We start from the raw sequence: 23743 nt of genomic DNA on the forward strand, positions 1-23743 counted from the left end.
TTCTGATCAGCAGCTATAACAGGCCTGACCTTAAACATGCCCTGACCTGCCTGGCCTTTAGCACGGCATGCTGAGGCCAGTCTGGATGTGCCAGGGTTGAACAAAGCTACTCTTCTGCCGACTGTCCCTAGAAATACTTCGAGCTCATTGATCTCGCTGCAGGAGTCTAGACGAGACACAGGAGAGTCCGATCTAATGAGATGCTACTGAAGCCCAGGTTGCTTTGATGGTTCAGCTCTTCTGCATTGCTGGGTCGGGTGTTTCTCATCTCCCTCTTGACAGTACCCTATAGAATCTGTATGGGGTTCAGGTCCAAGGAGTTGGCCGTCCAGTCAGGCGCAGTAACACCAATCATGGTCAACAAGCCATTTGGTAGGAGCTTTGGTACTGTGGGCCAGTGCTGAGTCCGATCTCCATAAAGCTCTTCAACAGATGGAAGCATGGAAGTGCTGTGAAATCCTGGAAAACTTGGTAAACACAGTGGACCAACACCAGCAGATGACCTGACACCTCAGACCATCACAGACTGGGGAAACCTCACACTGGACCCCTATATGAATCTCCACTCTTCCTCCGGACCTCTGGCGCCGTCTCTGGTTCAGGAGGGGCTTTACATCAGGAGTGCAGCAGCTGTAGCTCCTTTCCTGGAGACGTCTGTGTGTAGTGGCTCCTGAGGCACTGACTCCAGCCTGAGGTGCCAGGTCCTCTCGAGGCCGAGGTCGTCCCTGTTGCTCGTGCATCTTTTCCTACCACACGTTCCCCACCCGGACAACCTTCCACTAGCATGCTTAGATGCAGCGCTCTGGGAACAGCCTGACCTTTCTGACCTTTCCAGCTTTGACCTACTGTAGCTTGCCCTCCTCGTGATTGTGGTTGCATGTGCTGGACTAGGCAGAGGGAACGCTGGATTTACACTGTGTGAACAGGAACTCACTCACTCAGACAAATGAAATATTCTTATATTCATTTCTATTATATATTAATTCATATTATTCATTTGAGAGACTGGATTTGGAAACTGTCAAAGCAACCTGGGCTACAGTAAGGCAGCGCCACCAGCTGATTGCCTCAGTCATTTGTGATAAAAGAGGTTGGACATCCTTTTCTGTTGGTTCTGATCAAATATCAAATATTCTAATAATCTGATATTTCAGATTTTCTTAATATATGACAGTGAAATGACTTGAAACAAATATTTTATATTAAATTCTAAACAAAAAATGAAAAAAAAAACATTTTCCAAATTATTCACATTTTTAATTTGTTAATATTTATATTTTTATAAAACTGTACTAAACCTTTTTTCTGTGTGTGTTTGGTTCCGTTTCTCACTTTCAGTTCACACACACTGCTCCTCCCCAGTGGTCACACTCTCAGCGTAGTTCGTGTGGTGTGTATTAGCAGCCTGTCTTTCATTTCTCAGTTTTGTTTCCTTCTCAGTCACACTGAATACTTGACTAAGCATACCATCATACAACCCAATATACATCATACAGCTATTATTATTAATATTATTATTATTAGTATTTTTTATTTAATTTATTTATTGCAATACCATCATACAACTATATATATATATATATATATATATATATATATATATATATATATATATATATATATATACACATATGGGGCAGAGGTGGCTCAGTGGTGAGAGCTCCGGGCTATTGATGACAGTGTTGTGGGTTATTATTATAATTACATGTCTGATAAATATAATAATACTAATGAAAATAAATATAACAAATATAAATATTTTCTGCACATTTTTGACACAATTCGTTTTTTTTTTTAATGAAACTAAACTATGAACTAAATAAAAACATACTTATTTAAGGTGCCATTACTTCTGCACATGCCACATTATTATTATTATTTATTTATTTACTGTATATATATATATATATATATATACAGGGCAGTGGTGCTCAGCGGTTAGAGCTCCGGGCTATTAATGACAGGGTTGTGGGTTCGATACCCAGGCTCAGCAAGCTGCCACTGTTGGGCCCTTGAGCAAGACCCTTTACCCTCTCTGCTCCCCGGGTGCTGAAGTTGGCTGCCCCTAGTTCACTAATGTGTGTGTGTTCACTACCACAGATGGGTCACATGTAGAGCACACATTTCACTGTACAGTGACGGATACTTGTACCTTTACCTTTATATATAAATATGGCTCTGGAAAAAAAGAGACCACTTAATGTTTTTCTCTTAATTTTGCTGAGTTCTCTGAATTTACAGACTATGAACGGCATAAAGGCCCAACAGCAGTGTGAAAGAGTAGTGGAGAGCCGGCCGTGACAGGAGAGCCGTGATTGGTCAGTCAAGGTTATTATTACAATTATTATAATAATTTCTCTGCAAATAAATAAATAAATACTCTAAATATTAATAATTTAATTTGGAATTTGGAAGAAATGTTGTCCATGGTTTATGAATTTCCATAAACACACTGCCTATAATAATAAAACCAGAGAAACTGATGTGTATATATATAAACATTTACAATACATAATGATGACTCATTTGATCCACACCAGCCTCATTCAGATCTGCTACTGTTTCACTGTTTTCAATCAAAGTCACACACCCAGTCAGAATAAGACTCGAGGGACACGCAGCCTCCCGCAGCATGTGTGTTTATTAGACTGTGACGGTCACATGGTGTGAGGAGTGCACTAGTGCTAAGGAACCATAAAGCCCCAGTCAGGAATCCCAAGTGGCAGATCACAGCTACCAGCTCTCCCTGCTGCACAAACAACACACTGCGCGAGAGAAGAGCCTTCACCTCTATACAGAACATCTTATCTACTGGAGGTCCTGTATGTTTAGGAGTGGATGCACTAGGGCTGCACACACCGGATGACGCCACCACCTGCCCGTGATCTACCAGTCCATGAGAGAGACTGGGGTTCGAGCCCCTGTCTGAGTGACTGGGTGCTGCGCTACACCAATAAGAGTCCTTGGGCAAGACTCCTAACTCTACACTCAGCTGTCCCAAAGCAAAAGCAGACCTACGCTATATGGACAAAAGTATTGGGACACCTTCTCTTTCATCAGAGTTTATCTGCTTCCTGACGCTAGCGTCCTGGGAAGGCATTGGGGCATTGCTGTGAGCATCTGATTGCATTCAGCCACAACCCAGTTCTTCCACAGCTCAATGCTGGGGGGGCTTTATACCCCTCTAGCCCACGCCTGGCATTAGGCAGCATGGTGCCGATAGGGTCATGAAATGCATCTGCTCCGATAGTCCTATTCTATTGGCAGTACTTCTCCACAGGGATACTCTGTATGCATTTGTACACCTGTGTCAGCAATGAGTGCAACTTTAAGTACCTGAATGCATTCATTTTAAGAGGTGTCCACAAACATTTGGACATATCCTGTATTTTGAACATCCTCAGGTGTGCCTGGTGCTGATGTGGTATTCAGCTGATGCTCTTACCCAGAGTGACTTACTGGGTCGCTTGTATTGCCAGCGGGGTGTTAAGTGTCTGGCCCAAAAACTCTTACTGGTGCAGCAGCTCACTGGTGATCCAACACACCTGCTTTTGACCTGCTTTGATCTAAAGCTTCCTGACCAACACCAGATGTTCTAGATACGGTTCAGTGAGAGTTTAACATGAACCAGCAGGCATGACTTACTGCGCTCGAAACCGTGCAGGCAAGGCTTATACCTTGCATCATGGGTCTTAAATTACATTTTTTTAAATAATATATTTAATGTGTAATGAAGGACTTGCATGTTACACTAACTGTACATTGCACACCAGCACACACACAAAAAATAATATATATATATTTATACAAACATATATATATATATATAGTGTGCATGTATAGTTATTTATGTATGCATATAATATCTAATATTTATATATGTATATGTATATATATATATATATATATATATATATATAAAAATATACATAATATACACACATACACATAATACACACATATATATATAAATACACACGCGTGCACACATTTATATTATATGTGTGTATAAATATATATATATATATAGCGTGTGCATGTATATTTATTTATATAATTATATATAATATTTATATATATATATATATATATATATATATATAGCGTGTGCATGTATATTTATTTATATAATTATATATAATATATATATATATATACACACATATAATCTAAATGTGTGCACGCGTGTGTATTTATATATATATGTGTGTATTATGTGTATGTGTGTATATTATGTATATTTATATATATATACACACATATACATATATAAATAAATATTTGTAATATATATAACATTTGTGTGTGTATATGGTTTTGAGCAAAGTAAGGCATGTGTGCAGGCTCATGTTAATTAATATATATTAACATATAAATAAAAATAAATATTGATATCTTAATTTATTTATTTTCTTAACATGAACCAGCACACATGACTTATTTTGCTGATCACTCATCTCTATATATATTTTTTCTAGTATAGATTTTTCTAATTTGATCTTTTTTGGCTTCTGATCTTCACATTTTATACTTCCAATTTTGTTTTTTAAACTTGTCCTTTTATTTGATCAGCCTGTTATCAAAGCATTTCACTGCTAGCCGCACCGTGTCTGACTGTACGTGACAGACGGTCTATGTGAGCCATTAAGTCTTCAAAAGTATTGCTCCTTTATCTGGTCTTTTCCCAAAGCAGAGGTAAATAAAGAAATCACAATCTCCATCTAATACAATCGCAGTACTACACCATCATCCCTAATGTGCAGCCCTAGTACAACACACAGCACACACAATTACCAGTCTGTCAATTCTGTGACTGGGCCTGTAGAGGAACTCGGGCCAAATACTAAGCCTAACCCTAATACAGGTCTACTTGCCATTTGGCATCTACTGGCCTGGCTAGCTTCAGTTTCAGCTCCACAGTATAAAAGTAAACTGAGAATACAGCATGAAATGAATGAGCAACCCAACAGCAAGCATGTGCAATAAGCTTTAAGCAAATACGTACAATTCTTTGGATTTGCTTCAGTTCTCTCTCTGTTCAGCAGCGAGACACACTCCGCACGTCTGCAGTCACCAGACCGCTGAACCAGACTGCAGTGGTCACCTAATGTGACAAGGCTATACTCATTAGCCGTAGCCAGTAGGGGTGTAACGGTACGTGTATGCAGACTGAACCAGTGTGCACGTTACAGGGGATGTCAGGGTTCGGTATGCAGGGAACACGCGGTACGGCCACGAGCACGGGTTCCTGAGCTGCAGCCATTAGCGAATAACAGCTCTGACCGAATTGGGTCTCTATTTAAGGTTTAGGACAGTGTTTAGTCCTTTTTAGGCCATTTTTCTCGGAGTGTGTGAAGTGGGCACTACGATCTCCCATAATGCACTGGTAATTTCCAGCAAACAGTGTAGCTCATTCCAGCAGCTGAACGTGCACCACACAAACTGAATGCAGCAGGCAGCGTTTGCTTATACTGTGTAAGCAGTGGTGGTTAGATGCCACTGGATGCCGTGAATTCCAGATATTCTCCCATGTAGTTGGTTAACAGTGGGAGTAGGTTGCTTAGCAACGTAATGGTCAAAGATTGTTCCCGGGAACCGCTCAGGGCTTAACTGACTCCGATTTCAGTTCATGAAAGTTCATGTGTGTGTGTGACTGGTGATGACGCATGTTGATTAGGTGTCTGAATTCGTTAGTGTTTCTACCCGTAGTAAACAGTCCCTCCCTATACCGCAGTACTAACGAGGGAGCAGGAATCAGTCATGGTCAAAAGCATTGCTATGGTAATGGTAATTCTGTTGTCGTTCTGTCAGCCCACATGCACTATACGGACAAAAGTATTGGGACACCTGCTCATTCACTGTCTCCACTGTCCAAAAATGTTAGTGAGGTCAGGCTGATGGCTGATCACCACCGCACCACTATCCGTCATTCCAGAGAGCACAGCTCTTCCACTGCTCCACAGCTCCTCAATGCTGGGGGTCTTTATACCCCTCTAGCCCACGCCTGGAATTAGGCAGTATGGTGCTGATAGGTTCATGTTTACTATCTGCTCTAAAGAGTCCTATTCTATTGGCAGTACTTCTGTAAAGGGACTAGTCAAGCTGTGTGTGCGCGCATTTGCACATCTGTGCCAGAAATAGGTGCAAAGTAGCTGAATGCGTTCATTTGAAGGGGTGTCCACAAACATTTGGACAGATAGTGTTAAGATATGTTCAGTTTTTTTCTTTCTTTATTCTACAGTGTCTCTGATATTCTGGCCCTTTTATTATTATTTTTTGCATCTTATTTCAACTTGTAATGATGATGATGTACCACTACTACCACCAGGTGAGGGCGCTAGACTGTAACTTGCACAACTGACTGCTCAGAATAAATAAAAAAAAAGAAATGTGGGGTAGCCTTCTACCTTTTGCCGTTGAGGAGGGGGTGTTGTTGATGAACCATGAGGTCCAAACCTCAGTGTGAACCGAACCCTGACTTTATGGTACCGTTACACCCCTAGTTGTAGGGTACGCCCCTCTAAGTGCACATATTCATTTAGCCAGCTGATGAGGAGATGCAGTTATTGCAAATTCAGGTGAGGTTCCATTAGAAAGTTCTGCTGATCGCCCGATCAGAACCAACCTCTTAAGCCCATGTAGGTTGTTCTGTTACGCAGCTGTACGTGCATAATCCGAACCCACCCTATATGTGCTCATAGGAACAAAACAAATATGAAAAAGCTGCTCTGATCTACAAAATGTAAAATATATTTATACACATTAATCTCTATGGTTTCAGTCTTAGCGATTGTGTCGCAACGAGTGCGTCCGTGGCCCCACCACCGGCTTCCTCCGACTCAACTTCCGGCGCGTGGCGGCGGCTGGGGCTGGTTGCTGTGCGCGTCTGAGCGGCTGCTGGGTTTGTCCTGTCTGGTGGGTCGATGCATGATAGCTGCGGCAGCGAGGACGGCGCCCCCCGCCGCGTGAGAGCTGTTGGGCGCGGAAGCGTTCACTGCAGCGTCCACCCTGCCCTCCAGCTTCACCAAGCGGTTCAGAATGTCATCCAGCAGAACCGCGATGGTCCTCTTCAGATCAGCTGAGGGAGAGAAAGAAGAAGATCATGCAGGTATCAAGCACCTCACCCACCCTTGAATTCTGAAGGCCAGAGGTGTCCAACCCTGGTTCTGGTGATGTACCAACCTGCAGAGCCTATTTTGAGAACTCCCTGCTTGCTGCAGTTGTGGATGGTCATCAAACTCAAACCTGCATATCTGACCGAGTCATGCAGATTTCTCTTCTATGACAGATGGAGAATTTAACCCTTTCTCCATACAAAGAGAAGCGAGAGTGTGAAGAACATTTTGCTCCGTTTGAAGGTTCTTCTCCTCACTTTCACAAGCATGTGGTTCCTTTATGGCGCAGCTCATTTGAAGCACCTTTATTTTTTAATTATTTATTTATTTTTTTATTATTTTAATTTTTAATTTTATTGAGTTTCGCTCAAAAGCACAACTACGTAGACACCAGTGACTGTAGAAATCATGCACGCAGTGGTGGCCAGACCAGAGGCAGAGCCAGACTCGCATACTCATTTGGGAGACCGGTCCCCTTCTCCCAGACCAAGCCTCAGTGTCTCAGACCGTCTTCACTGAGCTTCCAGCGCAGCAGCAGAGCGGATTTCCCCCTGAATTCCCAGTTTACACGGGACAAGATCAGCACAGGGAGAACCAACTGCTGGAGACATATGTGGATGGGTGGAGCCACACGTGGATGTGGACACCCACACCCACTCTTTGGATTGCCATGGTATTGTGGGAATTTTTGCATTGCTATGATAACAGCAATTCTGTTGTTTTTCTGTCCCTCAAAGAGACATCACACATGCACTATATGGACAAAAGTATTGGGACACCTGCTCAAATGTTAAAATAAATAAATAAATCCTGCTTTTGTTGGAGTAACTGTCTCTACTGTCCAAGAGTATTAGGTAATGCTCATCCCCAGCTGGGTGGAGCCCCACAATCATTCCAGAGAACACAGTTCTTCCACTGCTCCACAGCTCCTCAATGCTGGGGGGCTTCATACCCCTCTAGCCCACGCCTGGCATTAGGTTTCATGGTGCCAATAGGGTCATGATGTTTAACTGCTCCATAGAGTCCTATTCTTTTGGCAGTACTTCTCTATAAGGACTAGACAAACACAACCGGTCACTTTTTTCTTTTCTATCACTCCAACACCAGTCGCTTGACTCACAGAAGCTGGTTATTGATTGACTGCATTAAATAAATAAATAAATAAATAAATAAAAAAGGTCGTCAATCACTTCATTTCAAGGTGTAGCCCCGCCTACTTATAATAGAGCAGAGTAAGAGTTAAAAACTGATTTATGGGGGAAATTAATTTTACAAAATGGAAAAAAGAGTTATGTCCTCATTGGAGGAAAACATGGAGATGGGCGAAGCTACACATGCACCGCCACCAGTCAGCAGAGGCACTAGACCGGGGGTTGCCTCACTTTTGGGACACAGTCATGTGTTCTATGGTCATTGGTTGAGATTTACACTGGTATAGTCCCATCATGACCAGTATCCACCTGTGATTGACCTGTATGAGCTCTGGATAAGAGATGGCAGACCAACGCTGTAAATGTTTGGCCCGGTAGTCAAACAGCCCATCAGTCTGAGTCACTGGTTTTCCTCTGCAGCTATGTGGCTAATTAAACAGTAACCTTCTAGCTGCCAGTAAATCGCTGTGCAAACAGCATGCTGAAGTCCTCACACCCTGTTTCCTCAACCTGCACTGTGTTATTAAGAAATCTCAAACAGGGGGAGGAGACGCACCACTGCTTAAGCCCTTGCATATATGTAAACACCCTCCCCATCCCACCCGGTGTAGAGTGGTGTGCCCATGTACACCAATCAGCCATTTCATTATCACCACCTGCCTAATATGAAGTTGGTCCCCCCCCTGAGATCTGACTATTCGAGGCATGGACTCCACAAGACCTCTGAAGGCGTCCTACTGTGGGATCTGGCACCAAGATTAGCAGCAGATCCCATAAGAAGTCCTGCGAGTTGTGAGGCAGGACCTCCATGAGAATTAATGAGCATTGGGCACTCACAGGTTGTCCTTCCTTGGAGCTCTTTTGGTAGGTACTGGCCACTGCATACCGGGAGAGAACACCCCACAAGACCTGCTTGCTGATGTTCTGGAGATGTTCTGACCCAGTCATTATCTAGAACATCACAGTCTGGTTTGGTTCTCGTCAAAGAGTATCAGATTCCTATGCTTGTCCATTTTTCCTGCTTCAGTACCTTCAAGAACTGATTGTTCACCTTCTGACCAATATATCCACCCCCTGACAGGAGCCACTGTAGATTAAGATAATCAGGGTTTCACTTTACTGGTCAGTGGTGCTAATGTTATGGCTGGTTGGTGTAGTATCCTCAACAACCTAGGGGAAACCATGCCTTCAACCCAATCAGGGAGGAATGCAGCCTGGTTGCATGAAATACCTTTAGTGGAATTTCCCCCTTAAACGCTCCTGACTGTGCTGCACAATATGTCCGGGGTGATCCCTAAGGGTTTTCTTAAAAGGGGCGCTAGAAAGTCCTTCATCTTGTGGTGGTTGAAATCATGAGAGTTCACGACCCTCAGACACTGTATTTCCTCCTTCAAAAGAACATCCATCAGAACCAGATTAGAGCTGGAAGACGGACCAATTCCAACCAACAACCTAAAGCCCCCCAGCTTGCTGCACTCTTGTCGCTGAATGCAATCAAATCCTGACAGCTCCTCCCAAATCTAGTCGAAAGTCTTCTTCTCTGGACAGTAGAGACAGTTACTCCAACAAAAGCACGATCAACTCTACTTAATACCCTTGATTTCAGAAGAAACAGTGAATGAGCAGGTGTCCCAATACTTTTGTCCAAATAGTGTATTTGAAAGTTTAAGTTTAAGAGGAGTTAAAAAGACTCCAACGGTCCTAAAATATCGTCATGGTAACAGGTAGATCTCACCACAGCATCTACCATCAGAAAGACACCCCCCCCTATACACACACACACACACACACACACACACACACACACACACACACACACACACACACACACTTACCATAACCGGCCATGGAGGGACCCTGAGACCTGGAAGGGTCGTGGTTTTCTTCGCTGAGGGCTTTGACGTAGCGGTGGCTGAGCTCCAGGATCTGCTGCCGGAGTTCGGCGCTGCTCTGGCGGCGCGGCTGGGAGACGGTGTAGTGGAGCAGGAGCAGGCACCAGGCCAGGCCGAAGAGCAGCAGCAACACACTCAGCCTCTGAGACATTCTCCTGCGCAGCAGGCAGGCCAGCATCCCTGAGGAACTGCCCTGCTGTGGGGGCCTGGAGCTACTACTAGAACCAGCACAACCAGAAGAGGGAGGAGCGGCTGGGTGGAGAACACCTGGTGAAGAGGAGGAGGAGACTGGGTGAGGTAGGTAGGGTGAAGGGGGGGAGGGGGGGAAGGGGATTCTGGTTCAGACTATAGCAGGACCCTGATGATGAAGATCTCTGAAGGAAGCGTCTTAGGGAAGTGTTTGGACTGGGACAGGACACTCAGCGCTGGGAGGGGTTTGGATTGCTGCCACCCTCCGGTCATCTGATCAGTCTTGGGATCTCATACTCCGCTTGGTCACTTCAGCAAATTGCCTGGAAGGTAAACAAACAGAGCACAAGACCTGGCGTCAGTATTCTCAAAAATACTCACAGTGTCTTCAGCAGCTTCTGCATGGACTCTTGATCTTCTCACTCACACTTTCATCTTTTTAACAGTTCGACAGCACTATTACCTTTTTTAATTTCTAATTTTTCTTGACTGAGTTCAGTTTTATGTCACGATAAATAAATGTAATCACACTCTTGGGGAAAAAAAATAAAAAATCATCACATTGCCCATCCCTAATCTGCACGTGGGACGTGCTGCTGCACCCTGAGGCCCCCTGAGGCCATCTTCTTCCAACGTCTACACGTTCTACTGAGGAACAACAATCAAAGCACAGTCAAATTCACAGTCACGCAGTGTCCGACCTCACTCACAGGCACAGGTCTATTTAGGATTACTCCACAGCTCGCCACAGCGCGAGGCAGGTGTGAGATGACTTGCAATTTACAGCACGGAGGAGGCGTTCCTGCTCCTGCAGCTCCAGTTCCAAGAGCAACCAGCCTCCAACCTGATCTACAACACCTGGGACCAAGAAATTAATATACACCTCATATCGATTTTTTTTATTTTTATTGGAGGACCTTAGAGGAGGGACAAAAGTATTGGGACACCTGCTCATTCACTGTTTCTTCTGAAATCAAGGATATTAAAGGAGCTGGTCCTGCTTTTGTTGGAGTGACTGTCTCTACTGTCCAGAGAAGAAGACTTTCTACTAGATTCTGGAGTATGTTGGATAAAGACGATGATGATGATGATGACCACCCCACCTCACCCCCAACTTCCCAGCTTAGAGGTGTCCGATCCCACTGTACACTGATACTGGTTTTATACTGGGAGAGATTTCTAATAACCCTAAAAATCCTACCTATTGGTTTCATACTAGTCTTGAAGCATTTTCTAATAACCTACCTACTGGTTTTATACTGGGAGCATTTTCTAGTACATCTAAATACCACACCTACAGGTTTTATACTGGTCTTGGAGAATTTTCTAATAACCTCAAAAATCCTACCTACAGGTTTTATACTGGGAGAGATTCCTAATAACCCTATTTAATCATACATACTGGTTCTATACTGGGAGCATTTTCTAGTACATCTAAATACCACACCCCAGCTCATCCCAAAAGTAGATGGAGCTCCTCCACCATCATTCCAGAGAACACAGTTCTTCCACTGCTCCACAGCTCCTCAATGCTGGGGGGGCTTTATACCCCTCTAGCCCACGCCTGGCATCAGGCAGCATGGTGTCAATAGGGTCATGATGCTGATCTGCTCCAGAGAGTCCTATTCTGTGTGCATTTGCAGCTGTATGTTCAGCGATGTACTCTTCAGTCCAGCCGAACCGGACTCTGGTCCGTTTTCACCCTGAGTGTGATCCGCTTGAGGTGTGAATACAGTAAAGCACACAACCGCCCTGAGACCCTTAAGAGGGGGTGGTCTCAGTCCGATTCCAAACAAACTCTGGAGTGGTTTGTTTGTCTTGAACGTGATTGGACCTCAATCCGACCCGACTATCAGGTTCTCTCTGCAGGTTTGAGATCATCCATCACTACAGCTGTGAACAGATGCCTCTCTGCTGCTGCTCCCGGTTCAACTGCACAGACATCTGCACTAGTCCAGAACACCGGACCTTCTTCCTGTACCTACTTTCCTGCTCCGCCTCAGACTGTGTTATATACGGTGGTTAAACTGGCCCAGGCGATGTCCGATGCCGTCATTTGCTCTGGCCCCATCCCAATGAGGTGCGGTCCTGGAGATCATTAAATATACAGCAGAGAGATGTGTGACCACACTGGCCCAGTCTGACCCCACAGTGACCTCGTCAATTCACTCCCATCAGGCAACAAAGGACAACATGAAGATGCTCTTTACTCAGACTGGATCAGACAGGCCTGGTGCAGCGGGAACACCCCTTTCAGAACTACGGTCTAATCACCTAACGAGCTTCAGAGGAACAGCCTGAATAAATGATCAGGTTTGTGTAACTCAAGAGACCTGACGAGCCGGAGGTGTCCGATCCCACCGTACACTCAGATACTGGTTTCATACTGGACATACATATTTCTAATAACCACAATTAATCCTACCTACTGGTTTTATACTTGGAGAGATTCCTAATAAACCTAAAAATCCTACCTACTGGTTTTATACTGGGAGAGATTTCTAATACACCTAAAAATCCTACCTACTGGTTTTATACTGGGAGAGATTTCTAATACACCTAAAAATCCTACCTACTGGTTTCATACTGGTCTTGGAGCATTTTCTAATAACCCTAAAAATCCTACCTACTGGTTTTATACTGGGAGAAATGTCCAATAACCCTAAAAATCCTACCTACTGGTTTCATACTGGGAGCATTTTCTAATAACCCTAAAAATCCTACCTACTGGTTTCATACTGGGAGCATTTTCTAATAACCCTAAAAATCCTACCTACTGGTTTTATACTGGGAGAGATTTCTAATACACCTAAAAATCCTGCCTACTGGTTTTATACTGGGAGCATTTTCTATTAACCCTAAAAATCCTACCTACTGGTTTCATACTGGGAGCATTTTCTAATAACCCTAAAAATCCTACCTACTGGTTTTATACTGGGAGAGATTTCTAATACACCTAAAAATCCTGCCTACTGGTTTTATACTGGGAGCATTTTCTATTAACCCTAAAAATCCTACCTACTGGTTTCATACTGGGAGCATTTTCTATTAACCCTAAAAATCCTACCTACTGGTTTCATACTGGGAGGCATTTTCTATTAACCCTTAAAAATCCTACCTACTGGTTTCATACTGGGAGCATTTTCTATTAACCCTAAAAATCCTACCTACTGGTTTCATACTGGGAGAAATGTCCAATAACCCTAAAAATCCTACCTACTGGTTTCATACTGGGAGAAATGTCCAATAACCCTAAAAATCCTACCTACTGGTTTCATACTGGGAGGCATTTTCTATTAACCCAAAAAATCCTACCTACTGGTTTCATACTGGGAGAAATGTCCAATAACCCTAAAAATCCTACCTACTGGTTTTATACTGGGAGCATTTTCTATTAACCCTAAAAATCCTACCTACTGGTTTCATACTGGGAGCATTTTCTATTAACCCTAAAAATCCTACCTACTGGTTTCATACTGGGAGGCATTTTCTATTAACCCTAAAAATCCTACCTACTGGTTTCATACTGGGAGCATTTTCTATTAACCCTAAAAATCCTACCTACTGGTTTCATACTGGGAGAAATGTCCAATAACCCTAAAAATCCTACCTACTGGTTTCATACTGGGAGGCATTTTCTATTAACCCTAAAAATCCTACCTACTGGTTTCATACTGGGAGCATTTTCTATTAACCCTAAAAATCCTACCTACTGGTTTCATACTGGGAGCATTTTCTATTAACCCTAAAAATCCTACCTACTGGTTTCATACTGGGAGCATTTTCTATTAACCCTAAAAATCCTGCCTAAACCAGTATGGTCTGATCAGGCGGACTCTCTGCCCTGTAGATCGGACAGTAGCTGAACGGATGGCTCTGGTTGGCTGATTGTTTTCTGAGTAACCAATCAGAAAGGACTCAACTCGTGCTGAACTTATTGATTAACTCCCGGTGACTCTGATCGGGTTATCGATGTGAGCCCTGGGCGAGTGGAGGTCCAGCTAACTACAGCTACAGCACACGAGCTTCTCTGCTTCTTCTACAAGCAGTTTAATTAATTAACCGTGTAAATAATAATAATAATAATAATAATAATAATAATAATAAGTTTATTAGAAGATCCACAGTTTACAAGCCCAGCTAACGCGAATTACCCTTTACCCCAAACCACAAGCAGTGTCTGACAGGCACTCGACTACAAATCCAATCCCACTGCTAACAGATCAGATCTCCCTCTGTCCGATCAATAACTGGCCGTTTTACCTGGACTGTAGCTGTTCGGGATCAGGCAGGGGACGCTGCTGCCGCCGCCGCCGTGCAGCTCCAGGAGGTTCCTGTTAAAACGGAAACCCCCCAACAAAACTGATACCCCCCAAAAAAGCGACACTGATATCTAGAACCAGGCAGGAGAACCGAACACACCATACATGTGGTCATGGACGGCCCTCTTCGGTCCTCAGCAGGACCAAAACAGCAGCAGGACTTTTATGGTCAGGCGGTGCCGCGTTCAACAGCCATGTGGCAAAGGGTTTCGGTGCGGTTTACATTTCATAATATTGCTCAACACTGCGAATTTCTGCAGGGGTTATGAAATGTACTTGTTATTATGCGCGAGGTTTACGTTATGTATGAGTTGTATTTTGTGGATTTAGAAGTAATAATAATAATAATAATAATAATAATATTATGATGCGTTTCGGTCATTGAACACTGCATTATTAAGTGCGCCTTAAGAGCTAGGTCACTACGTCACTCATTTTTAGTTTAAGTAAGTGCAGCAAATAGCTATAGTTTTATAATAATGTTACTGCTGAAACATAAATATATGCAAATACTCGTAAGTACACTTATTTTCAATACAGTTGGAGACTTTTATTTTGTTAGTAGTCTTTATGTTGGATTTTTAAGACGGTAAAAAAATTAAAGGGCTGCTTTTTAGACTAGTGCTCATATTTCTCCAAAACCTTAATTAAACTGTCATAAAAATTCATATTTATATTTATATTTCATAACAAGGCATACCGGAGTTTTACAGTTTATGTAAAAATGTGACTGCAGTAATAAACTTCACTTCTAATAAAATACATACTTACATACTACATAGCTACTTACAATTTTTGCTTATATTCTTGATTAATATGATCAATAATACGCAATTCTGTTAATATTCTGCAATGTTGTGAGACACTGATTTTGATTTTTATTAAAAATTACGGCTGAATCGCCAATAACTATAACCGCTATAGTAAATAATGCCTATATTATATAATAAAAGTCTCTTTGGATTCATTAATAGCACATTAGTAACCTTCAGAAAACACATGCTGTCTTCAAGCAGAGACTTTATAAATAAGGATAAAGCATATAGGACTTATTGCTTTTTTATGATGTTAACATAAGTGTACATTTCCACGAATGTAGATATTGAAAGATTTAAAAATATGTAAGAAACATAGCTATCTAAACAAACACATAGATATAAAAATATGGCATATATAAACAGGACAAATATAAAAAATAAAACAAAATATTAAATACAAAATTAAAAGGTAATTAAACGTGAATGTATATATTTGTATTTTACTGGGTTTCTTCATAAAGAAGAAATGGCATGAGTGAGAATCACAGATAAACACGTTAAAAAGGGTCCTGATTAATTTTGAAATATGTGAAATTTACCCAAATAAATTAATGACATTTATTAATTTATTAATGCACTCCTGTCTGTGAGGAGGATGTGCTGGTTGCTGTTTCCGGTGGAGATCATGGAGACGCTGGAGCCTGTTGCTCAGCAACGCTGAAACCTAAACACAGGCGCTAGCTTAGCTTAGCTTAGCTTAGCTTAGCTTTAGCCTGAGCTGGAGATGGAAAGTATGCATGTCAGCAGGACCGCGGGGGACTCAGTGGATGCCTATGCGGAGTACAGGAGGTAGACCGCTGTCTGGCGTTAATGGGGTCCTCAGGTTAGCACAGACTGTAGAGCAGGGCTGAGCGACAGGGCTGTAGTCCAGCAGGGCTAGCCCATTTTACCCTGCTCTACTGAACCCGTCCAACCTGGAGTCCAGCCCTCCAGCACCAGAACTGCTCACCCGGCCTAACAGAACCAGAGGAGTCTGCTGAAGTGCATTCACTTCTGTATATTCAGTATATTCAGTATATACAGTATATTCACTTCTGTATATTCAGTATATTCAGTTCTGTATATACAGTATATTCAGTTCTGTATATTCAGTATATTCACTTCTGTATATTCAGTATATACAGTATATTCACTTCTGTATATTCAGTATATTCAGTTCTGTATATTCAGTATATTCAGTATATACAGTATATTCAGTTCTGTATATTCAGTATATTCACTTCTGTATATTCAGTATATACAGTTCTGTATATTCAGTATATTCAGTTCTGTATATTCAGTATATTCAGTATATACAGTTCTGTATATTCAGTATATTCACTTCTGTATATTCAGTATATTCAGTATATTCAGTTCTGTATATTCAGTATATTCACTTCTGTATATTCAGTATATTCAGTATATACAGTTCTGTATATTCAGTATATTCAGTTCTGTATATTCAGTATATTCAGTATATACAGTTCTGTATATTCAGTATATACAGTTCTGTATATTCAGTATATTCAGTATATACAGTTCTGTATATTCAGTATATTCAGTTCTGTATATTCAGTATATTCAGTATATACAGTTCTGTATATTCAGTATATTCACTTCTGTATATTCAGTATATTCAGTATATACAGTTCTGTATATTCAGTTCTGTATATTCAGTATATTCAGTATATACAGTTCTGTATATTCAGTATATTCACTTCTGTATATTCAGTATATACAGTTCTGTATATTCAGTATATTCACTTCTGTATATTCAGTATATTCAGTTCTGTATATTCAGTATATTCAGTTCTGTATATTCAGTATATACAGTTCTGTATATTCAGTATATTCACTTCTGTATATTCAGTATATACAGTTCTGTATATTCAGTATATTCAGTATATTCAGTATATACAGTTCTGTATATTCAGTATATTCAGTATATACAGTTCTGTATATTCAGTTCTGTATATTCAGTATATTCAGTATATACAGTTCTGTATATTCAGTATATTCACTTCTGTATATTCAGTATATTCAGTATATACAGTTCTGTATATTCAGTATATTCAGTTCTGTATATTCAGTATATTCAGTATATACAGTTCTGTATATTCAGTATATACAGTTCTGTATATTCAGTATATTCACTTCTGTATATTCAGTATATTCAGTTCTGTATATTCAGTATATACAGTATATACTGAATATACAGAACTGAATATACTGAAGTGAATATATAAATATAATTGCTGATTATACGGCAGCAGTTGTGTTGTGTGTGGTGTATATTCAGTTCAGTATATTTAGTTTATTCAGTTCTGTATATTTAGTTTATTCAGTTCTGTATATTTAGTATATTTAGTATATTTCTGTATATTTAGTATATTTAGTTTTGTATATTTTATATTTTTAGTTCAGTATATTTAGCTCTGTATATGAAGTATATTTTGTGCAATCCTGCTGTAGAGAAATGATCTGAGCATTACCACAAGCACTTATGCTAGAACACAGCAGTAAAAACAGAGGATCGGAACAAGATAAAGATTAAAAAGCTGATTCATGATCTAATGAAATACCTGAATTGGCTTTTTTATATACAGATTATGTGACAGCGCACGTTTAAACACTAATAAAAGCAGTGAATCTGCATGACGCATACTAAATCAATACTTTTGAACATTAAGTGTTGTATTTAAATGCCAACTTCTGCGTTCTGTTCTCTGTAAGAATTGTAGGGGAGGATGATGGTGGAAGACTGTTCTCTGAGGCTGAATATGAGGAGTACAAAAGGAGGGTGATGCCCATCAGAGCAAGAAACCGGCTCTACGTGAGTTTTGGCGTTCCCGGGAAAATGGACTGCAAGCTTATCGGGCCAGAAACACCTTGTTTTTGTTCACACAGGTGTGCATGGAATACACATCACACACACTATCACACACACACTATCACACACACACACATCCTGTTGTTTTTCCAGCAACTCTCATGGTACACCGTTTGACCAACAGGTATAAACAGCATCTGACTGATTTTGAGGAGCTACCCAAAGAGAAGCCCATCGCTTTGCCCTGCAGAGTTAAGGGCTGCCGCTGTGGGTCCTACCAGTACGTACATCGCAGCGGTTCTCAGGCCGTACGCTGCCGCTGCAAACACCTGCCCAGCGAACACAGTGAAGCTGCAGATCACCTGTGCAAGAAATGTGAGTTCCACATAAATCTGCCTGCTAGCAGTGGGATAACTACAGGAAGAAAAGGCGGGGCACTCACAAGGCAGTGAGTCCCTTAGCACTAGAAGGCCCTATGATGTCATGATTGGACCCCTTATATCACTAATTTTCATAAAGATATATTTTCCTTATCAACCTATATTATACTTTTTAGGACAAAAGTATTGGGACACCTATTCATTCGTTGTTTCTTCGGAAATCAAGGCTATTAAAAGAGTTTCTCCTGCTTTTGTTGGAGTAACTGTCTCTACTGTCCAGAGAAGAAGACTTTCTACTAGATTTCACTGCTTTTTACCCCAATAGCCCATACCTGGCATTAGACATGGTGCCAATAGGCTCATAGTTATCTGCTCCAGAGAGTCCTATTCTACTGGCGGTTAAATAATAAGCGAGACCACTAAACTGAGCAGCTGTGGAATCTGACGTCTATCTTCTCAAATGTTTTTCAGGCAGGACCTGCACAGGGTTTAAAAGCCCATACACGTGTGGATGTGGAGAACCAGGCCATGCCCATGTGACACTAGTAGAGACCAGAGAGCAGCGGGAGGCACGGGGGCTGCCGGTGGGCATGGAAGTGCCATACGCAGCTATGGGCGGCCTGACTGGATTCAGCTCATTGGCAGAAGGCTACCTGAGACTGGACCCTAGTGGTAGAACCCGTACAAGCTTATACTGTCTGTATTAAATGCATGAGCCACAACATTAAGACCACCTGCCGATATAATGTAGATCCCTCTCATGCAGCCAAAACAGGTCTGACCACTTGAGGCACGGACTCCACAAGACCTCTGAAGAGTAAAGTTAGAAGCAGATCCTGTAAGCTGTGAGGTGGGACCTCCATTAGCATCAGTTAGTCATTAGTTAGACTTCACCGGTTGTCCTTCCTTGGCGCACTTTTGGAAGGTACTGACCACTGCATAGAGAGAGAGAGGGGGAATACCCCACAAGACCTGCTAGCTGATGTTCTGGAGATGTTCTGACCCAGTCATTGTCTAGAACATCACAGTTTGGTTTTTGGCAAAGTGTCTCAGATTCTTACGCTTGTCCACTTGTCCACCTGCTGCCTAGTAGATCCACCCCTTGACAGACAGGAGCCCCTGTAGATAAAGATAATCAGTGTTTGCACTTCACCTGGCAATGGTTTTAATGTTATGGCTGATTGGTGTATTTGTCCCCTATAGAGACACACTCAGACATGGCATTTTCTTATTTACTGAATATAATGCAGTGTAGTGTTATACACATGTGTTTACTGTAAGCTCCTTGTGTGAACAGGCCTTTCCCCACATAACTCCCCAACACCTGCCAGGTCTGAGCAGGGTGAGGAACCTAAGGGAGCATATGGAGCTCTGTCAGAGACCTCAGGTGAGGAAATCAAACTATAATCAAACGCATGTAATGGTAATGATGTCAGCCTGGGTACAGATCTGTCCTTCTTTGCACATGTTTCGTGGTAGTAGAAGACCGGAAGGGGACAGATAACGATGGGATGTCGTCTTTTGAGAGGTGGCACCAAGCAAGAGTAAGTCTTGAAACCCTTTGTTACATCACAGACAGGGAGGGTCTCATATCTGTAATTGGGTGTCCTGTTTCCTGTCCTTCCATCTCTTTTCCCCGGGTGTTGACTTGTCCCTCTGAGGACGTGAGGGAGAGATGCGAGGATGAGATGTTAGGACAGAGGAATCAGCCCTAAATGCTTTTACCAGATGAGATGTTCTTCACTCAGTCAGAGCTTTCATCACCACAGATCTGCCCATAGTAAACACTTATATGATAACACACTGTTCACACACTTTGATAACGGTCCGTCATATACAACAATAACTTCAGATAAGAAATGAATAATTAATAATAAATAAATAATAAATAATACATAATAGAATATATAATATAACAATAAAAGCAAATAAGAAATTAAAATATGATATGAGCTATATATATATATATATATGTGTGTATATGTAACAGTTGTTGTGTGATGTCGATATGAGCATAGTTGTCAAACCCAAAGTTTGCTTTCATTATCCCTTCCAAACTGAACCATGGACCTAATTCTGATTATTAATTTCCTAAAGACTTTATTCAACCCTGATGGGTTTCCAGGTCACAGGCTGAAGGATAGAGGTGAGAGGAATTGAGGAAGCTGTGATTACCCATAAAAGATCCACACATATAGACAAGTTATATATATATATATAATGCCACGCCAGGCATTAGACAGCAGGGAGGCAGCAGACTCATCAGTGTTTATCTGCTCCAGAGAGTACTTCTCTACAGCAACTAAAATATACAAGCTGTGTGTGTGTGTGTGCATTTGCACATCTGAGTGCAACCTAAAGTAGCTGAACACATTAATTAGAAGGGGTGTCCACAAAGTTTTGGACATATAGTGTGTGTGTGACAAATGTTGGTTATAAAGGAATTTCACTTATTCTATTATATGTAATATATTTGCAGTATATATATATATATATATATATATATATATATATATATATATATACTGCAAATACATTACATATAATAGAATAAGTGAAATATATATATATATATATATATATATATATATATATATATATATATATATATATATATATATATATAATGCCATGTTTTAGATTTCTATACTATAGTTCTTACCTCAAATTTAGTGTAAAACTCTCCTCACCATCATTCCTGTCTTTCAGCTCAGGAAGGAGAAGAACGGCAAACACCAAGAGTTGCTCGGGAAGCTGAGTGGAGCGCTCATTAAAGTAGAAGGGAAGGGTCTTCAGCACTGATGTAACCTCAGTTAAATGTAGTTAAATGCTGTATGTTGAAGTGGACTAATAGCACTGTGGTCTTGTATGTTAAATATGTAATCTTTAGTGGATAAGAGTGGATAATTTTTTTTACCTTCCCCATAAAACATGTTAAAGCTCTAAACACAAGTGTTTTTCTGTCCTGTCAGTTCAAATCTGTAGAGAATCACAGGACCCTGATATTTACCCACATCCTGAATGTTTATTTGTAGGAGCTGCAGTAAATTCACTGAGACAAGACAAAGCCAACTGCAGACCTCTCCTCTTATAATGAGGCTCAGTGACGAGGTCTCAGCAGATTAAAGGTGTGAAATTAACTGATTGATTTTACAGTATATGGAAAACATTCACATGAAACATGTTAGACTAGGGATGTGTGATGATAAAGATTCAGAATCACATCAGCATTGACAGGTCATTGCTTAGAAACAGATTCTCGCAGTGGACAGATGTTTAAATTTGACAGATGTTTCAAACTGACATGGGCTGATGTATTTATTCAACTCCAGAAGAGCAGAATTTCTAGTATTGGTTACAGATTCAGCATTGATTACAAATTCTACTGCATAGCTAAAAATGCTAAATAAATTCAACAGTAAAAAAACAAACAAACAAACAAACAAACATATATAACTGTTAAATTTAGTTGGCAATGATTATCATTGCTGTTGGACAAAAACCTTGTATCTGTATTTTTTTTTATATCATGTTTTACTTTTTGGCTATTTGGATCTGACAGTTGTTCCTAATATTGTGAATAAACTTAATATTCAAACTGAATTTTGAAACTCTTTTATGCTGATGTTTTTATTAAACTTCAGAACTGGAGTAACTTTCTACTAGATTACTAGAGATACTAGAGCAGCACTGCTGTGAGGATTTGATTGCATTCAGTGACAAAATCAGTGTCAGTGAGGTCAGGATGTTGGATGATGATCACCACCCCACCTCATCATCCCCAACTCCCCCCAACTCCTCATCTCAAAAGTACTGGATGGAGCTCCACCACCATCATTCCAGAGAACACAGCTATTCCACTGCTCCACAGCTCCTCAATGCTGGGGGGCTTTATACCCCTCTAGCCCACGCCTGGCATTATTAGGCAGCGTGGTGCCAATAGGGTCATGATGTTGATCTGCTCCAGAGAGTCCTATTCTATTGGCAGTACTTCTTCTCTACAGGGACTAGACAAGCTGTGTGTGCATTTGCACATCTAAGTGCAACCTAAAGTAGCTGAATGCATTTATTAGAAGGGGTGTCCACAAACATTTAGATGTAGGGTAGATGTAGGGTAGCAGCCCTTCAGAATAAGATGATCGGCAGCGTGTATGACGTGCTTATGTGAACGCTTAATGAACCGGCCGTGGAAACATTTGGACAAATTAATGGAAAAATACAAAAATAAGATTCACTTTCATCCAGAAGAGGGCAGTAGCAATCCACAGGCTTCTCCTGATCACACATGATGTTCGCACCCAACAAAGTGACATAATTATGCAGGCTTTTGTCTCTGTGTTCCTTTAACTGGTGTTAAGTTGCTCGTCTCGGGCCGTCCCTCTGCGCTGGGGAACGTTCTGCAGAACAATGCTATTAATGAGTTGTAATTTCTCTATCAAAGCCAGAGCTCTGCGCTATTGTTGATCACTGTCACTCCGTCAGGCGTCTGCAGCTGACAACAATACACAGCACATTTCATCTCCAGTCAGTACCCAGTCCTGAAGCTGTGTGCTGGATCTGTGTGAATCTGCACAACGCTGGGACAGTTCCTCCTCTCATTGTAAAGACGTGCTTCGTCTGTTCAACCTAAAAACATCACTTCACGTGGTCACAAGCAATTGAGCCGGGTTTATTCATCTCAAACAAACACTTGGAGTCAAATAATGGTCAGTTTGTTATAATGGTTCGGATAAAGGTGTTTAGTTGAGTTGAATAAAGCCAGTGCAATTGCTTGTTACCACATTCGGTCATTTTTTAGGACAAGCCACTTTTTACAGTGCTGTTTACATAATGCACACCTGAGCGCTCGGCTGAAAATGACTGTTTTCTGTAAATAAAAACATTGAATATTACATAATAAATACATACTGACTCTACTGTGAGTCTCCCTACAGCAGAGACAGTCTGATCCCCTGACTGAATTGCTCTGTATTGCACTATACAGCTCGATTTAAACATTATAGTCATGTAGGAAAGTTAAGACGCCTTTGTTTCTTATATTAAAATATATAGATGCCTTTAAATATC

The 23743-nt window shown here is 41.2% G+C and overlaps 2 protein-coding genes across 7 annotated transcripts; one reads left to right on the top strand and one right to left on the bottom strand.

The window, feature by feature from the left end:
- Positions 1–4225: 4225 nt before the first annotated feature.
- ccdc126 (coiled-coil domain containing 126) lies at positions 4226–14851 on the bottom strand. Its single transcript, XM_072674974.1, has 3 exons — positions 14611–14851; positions 10102–10670; positions 4226–7078 (listed from the first exon to the last, which is right to left on the bottom strand). Exons 2-3 carry the CDS (start codon positions 10334–10336, stop codon positions 6840–6842), a joined length of 474 nt encoding a protein of 157 aa, XP_072531075.1. The 5' UTR covers positions 10337–10670; positions 14611–14851; the 3' UTR covers positions 4226–6839.
- A 1259-nt stretch (positions 14852–16110) lies between these two features.
- fam221a (family with sequence similarity 221 member A) lies at positions 16111–22279 on the top strand. 6 transcript variants are annotated; one of them, XM_072674975.1, is made up of 7 exons: positions 16111–16310; positions 18200–18373; positions 18481–18671; positions 19148–19348; positions 19974–20063; positions 20156–20220; positions 21386–22279. In XM_072674975.1, exons 1-7 carry the CDS (start codon positions 16225–16227, stop codon positions 21476–21478), a joined length of 900 nt encoding a protein of 299 aa, XP_072531076.1. In that variant the 5' UTR covers positions 16111–16224; the 3' UTR covers positions 21479–22279. The 6 variants fall into 6 exon arrangements, with proteins under 6 accessions (XP_072531076.1, XP_072531077.1, XP_072531079.1 ...); XM_072674976.1 differs by having other exon boundaries at positions 20159–20220; XM_072674978.1 differs by having other exon boundaries at positions 16111–16276.
- The last annotated feature ends 1464 nt before the right edge of the window (positions 22280–23743 follow it).

The sequence above is a fragment of the Salminus brasiliensis genome, chromosome 3, assembly GCF_030463535.1.
Source record: "Salminus brasiliensis chromosome 3, fSalBra1.hap2, whole genome shotgun sequence".
NCBI lineage: Eukaryota > Metazoa > Chordata > Actinopteri > Characiformes > Bryconidae > Salminus > Salminus brasiliensis.

Bases quoted from the DNA above. Each gene is read 5' to 3' on its own strand.
- fam221a (XM_072674975.1), top strand. From the start codon at position 16,225: ATGTCAGCAGGACCGCGGGGGACTCAGTGGATGCCTATGCGGAGTACA. The intron at 20,064-20,155 runs GTGAGGAAATCA...GTTTCGTGGTAG, and splicing joins AGCTCTGTCAGAGACCTCAG to TAGAAGACCGGAAGGGGACA. The intron at 20,221-21,385 runs GTAAGTCTTGAA...CCTGTCTTTCAG, and splicing joins AGAGGTGGCACCAAGCAAGA to CTCAGGAAGGAGAAGAACGG.
- ccdc126 (XM_072674974.1), bottom strand. From the start codon at position 10,336: ATGCTGGCCTGCCTGCTGCGCAGGAGAATGTCTCAGAGGCTGAGTGTG. The intron at 7,079-10,101 runs GTAAGTGTGTGT...TCTCTCCCTCAG, and splicing joins TCCCTCCATGGCCGGTTATG to CTGATCTGAAGAGGACCATC.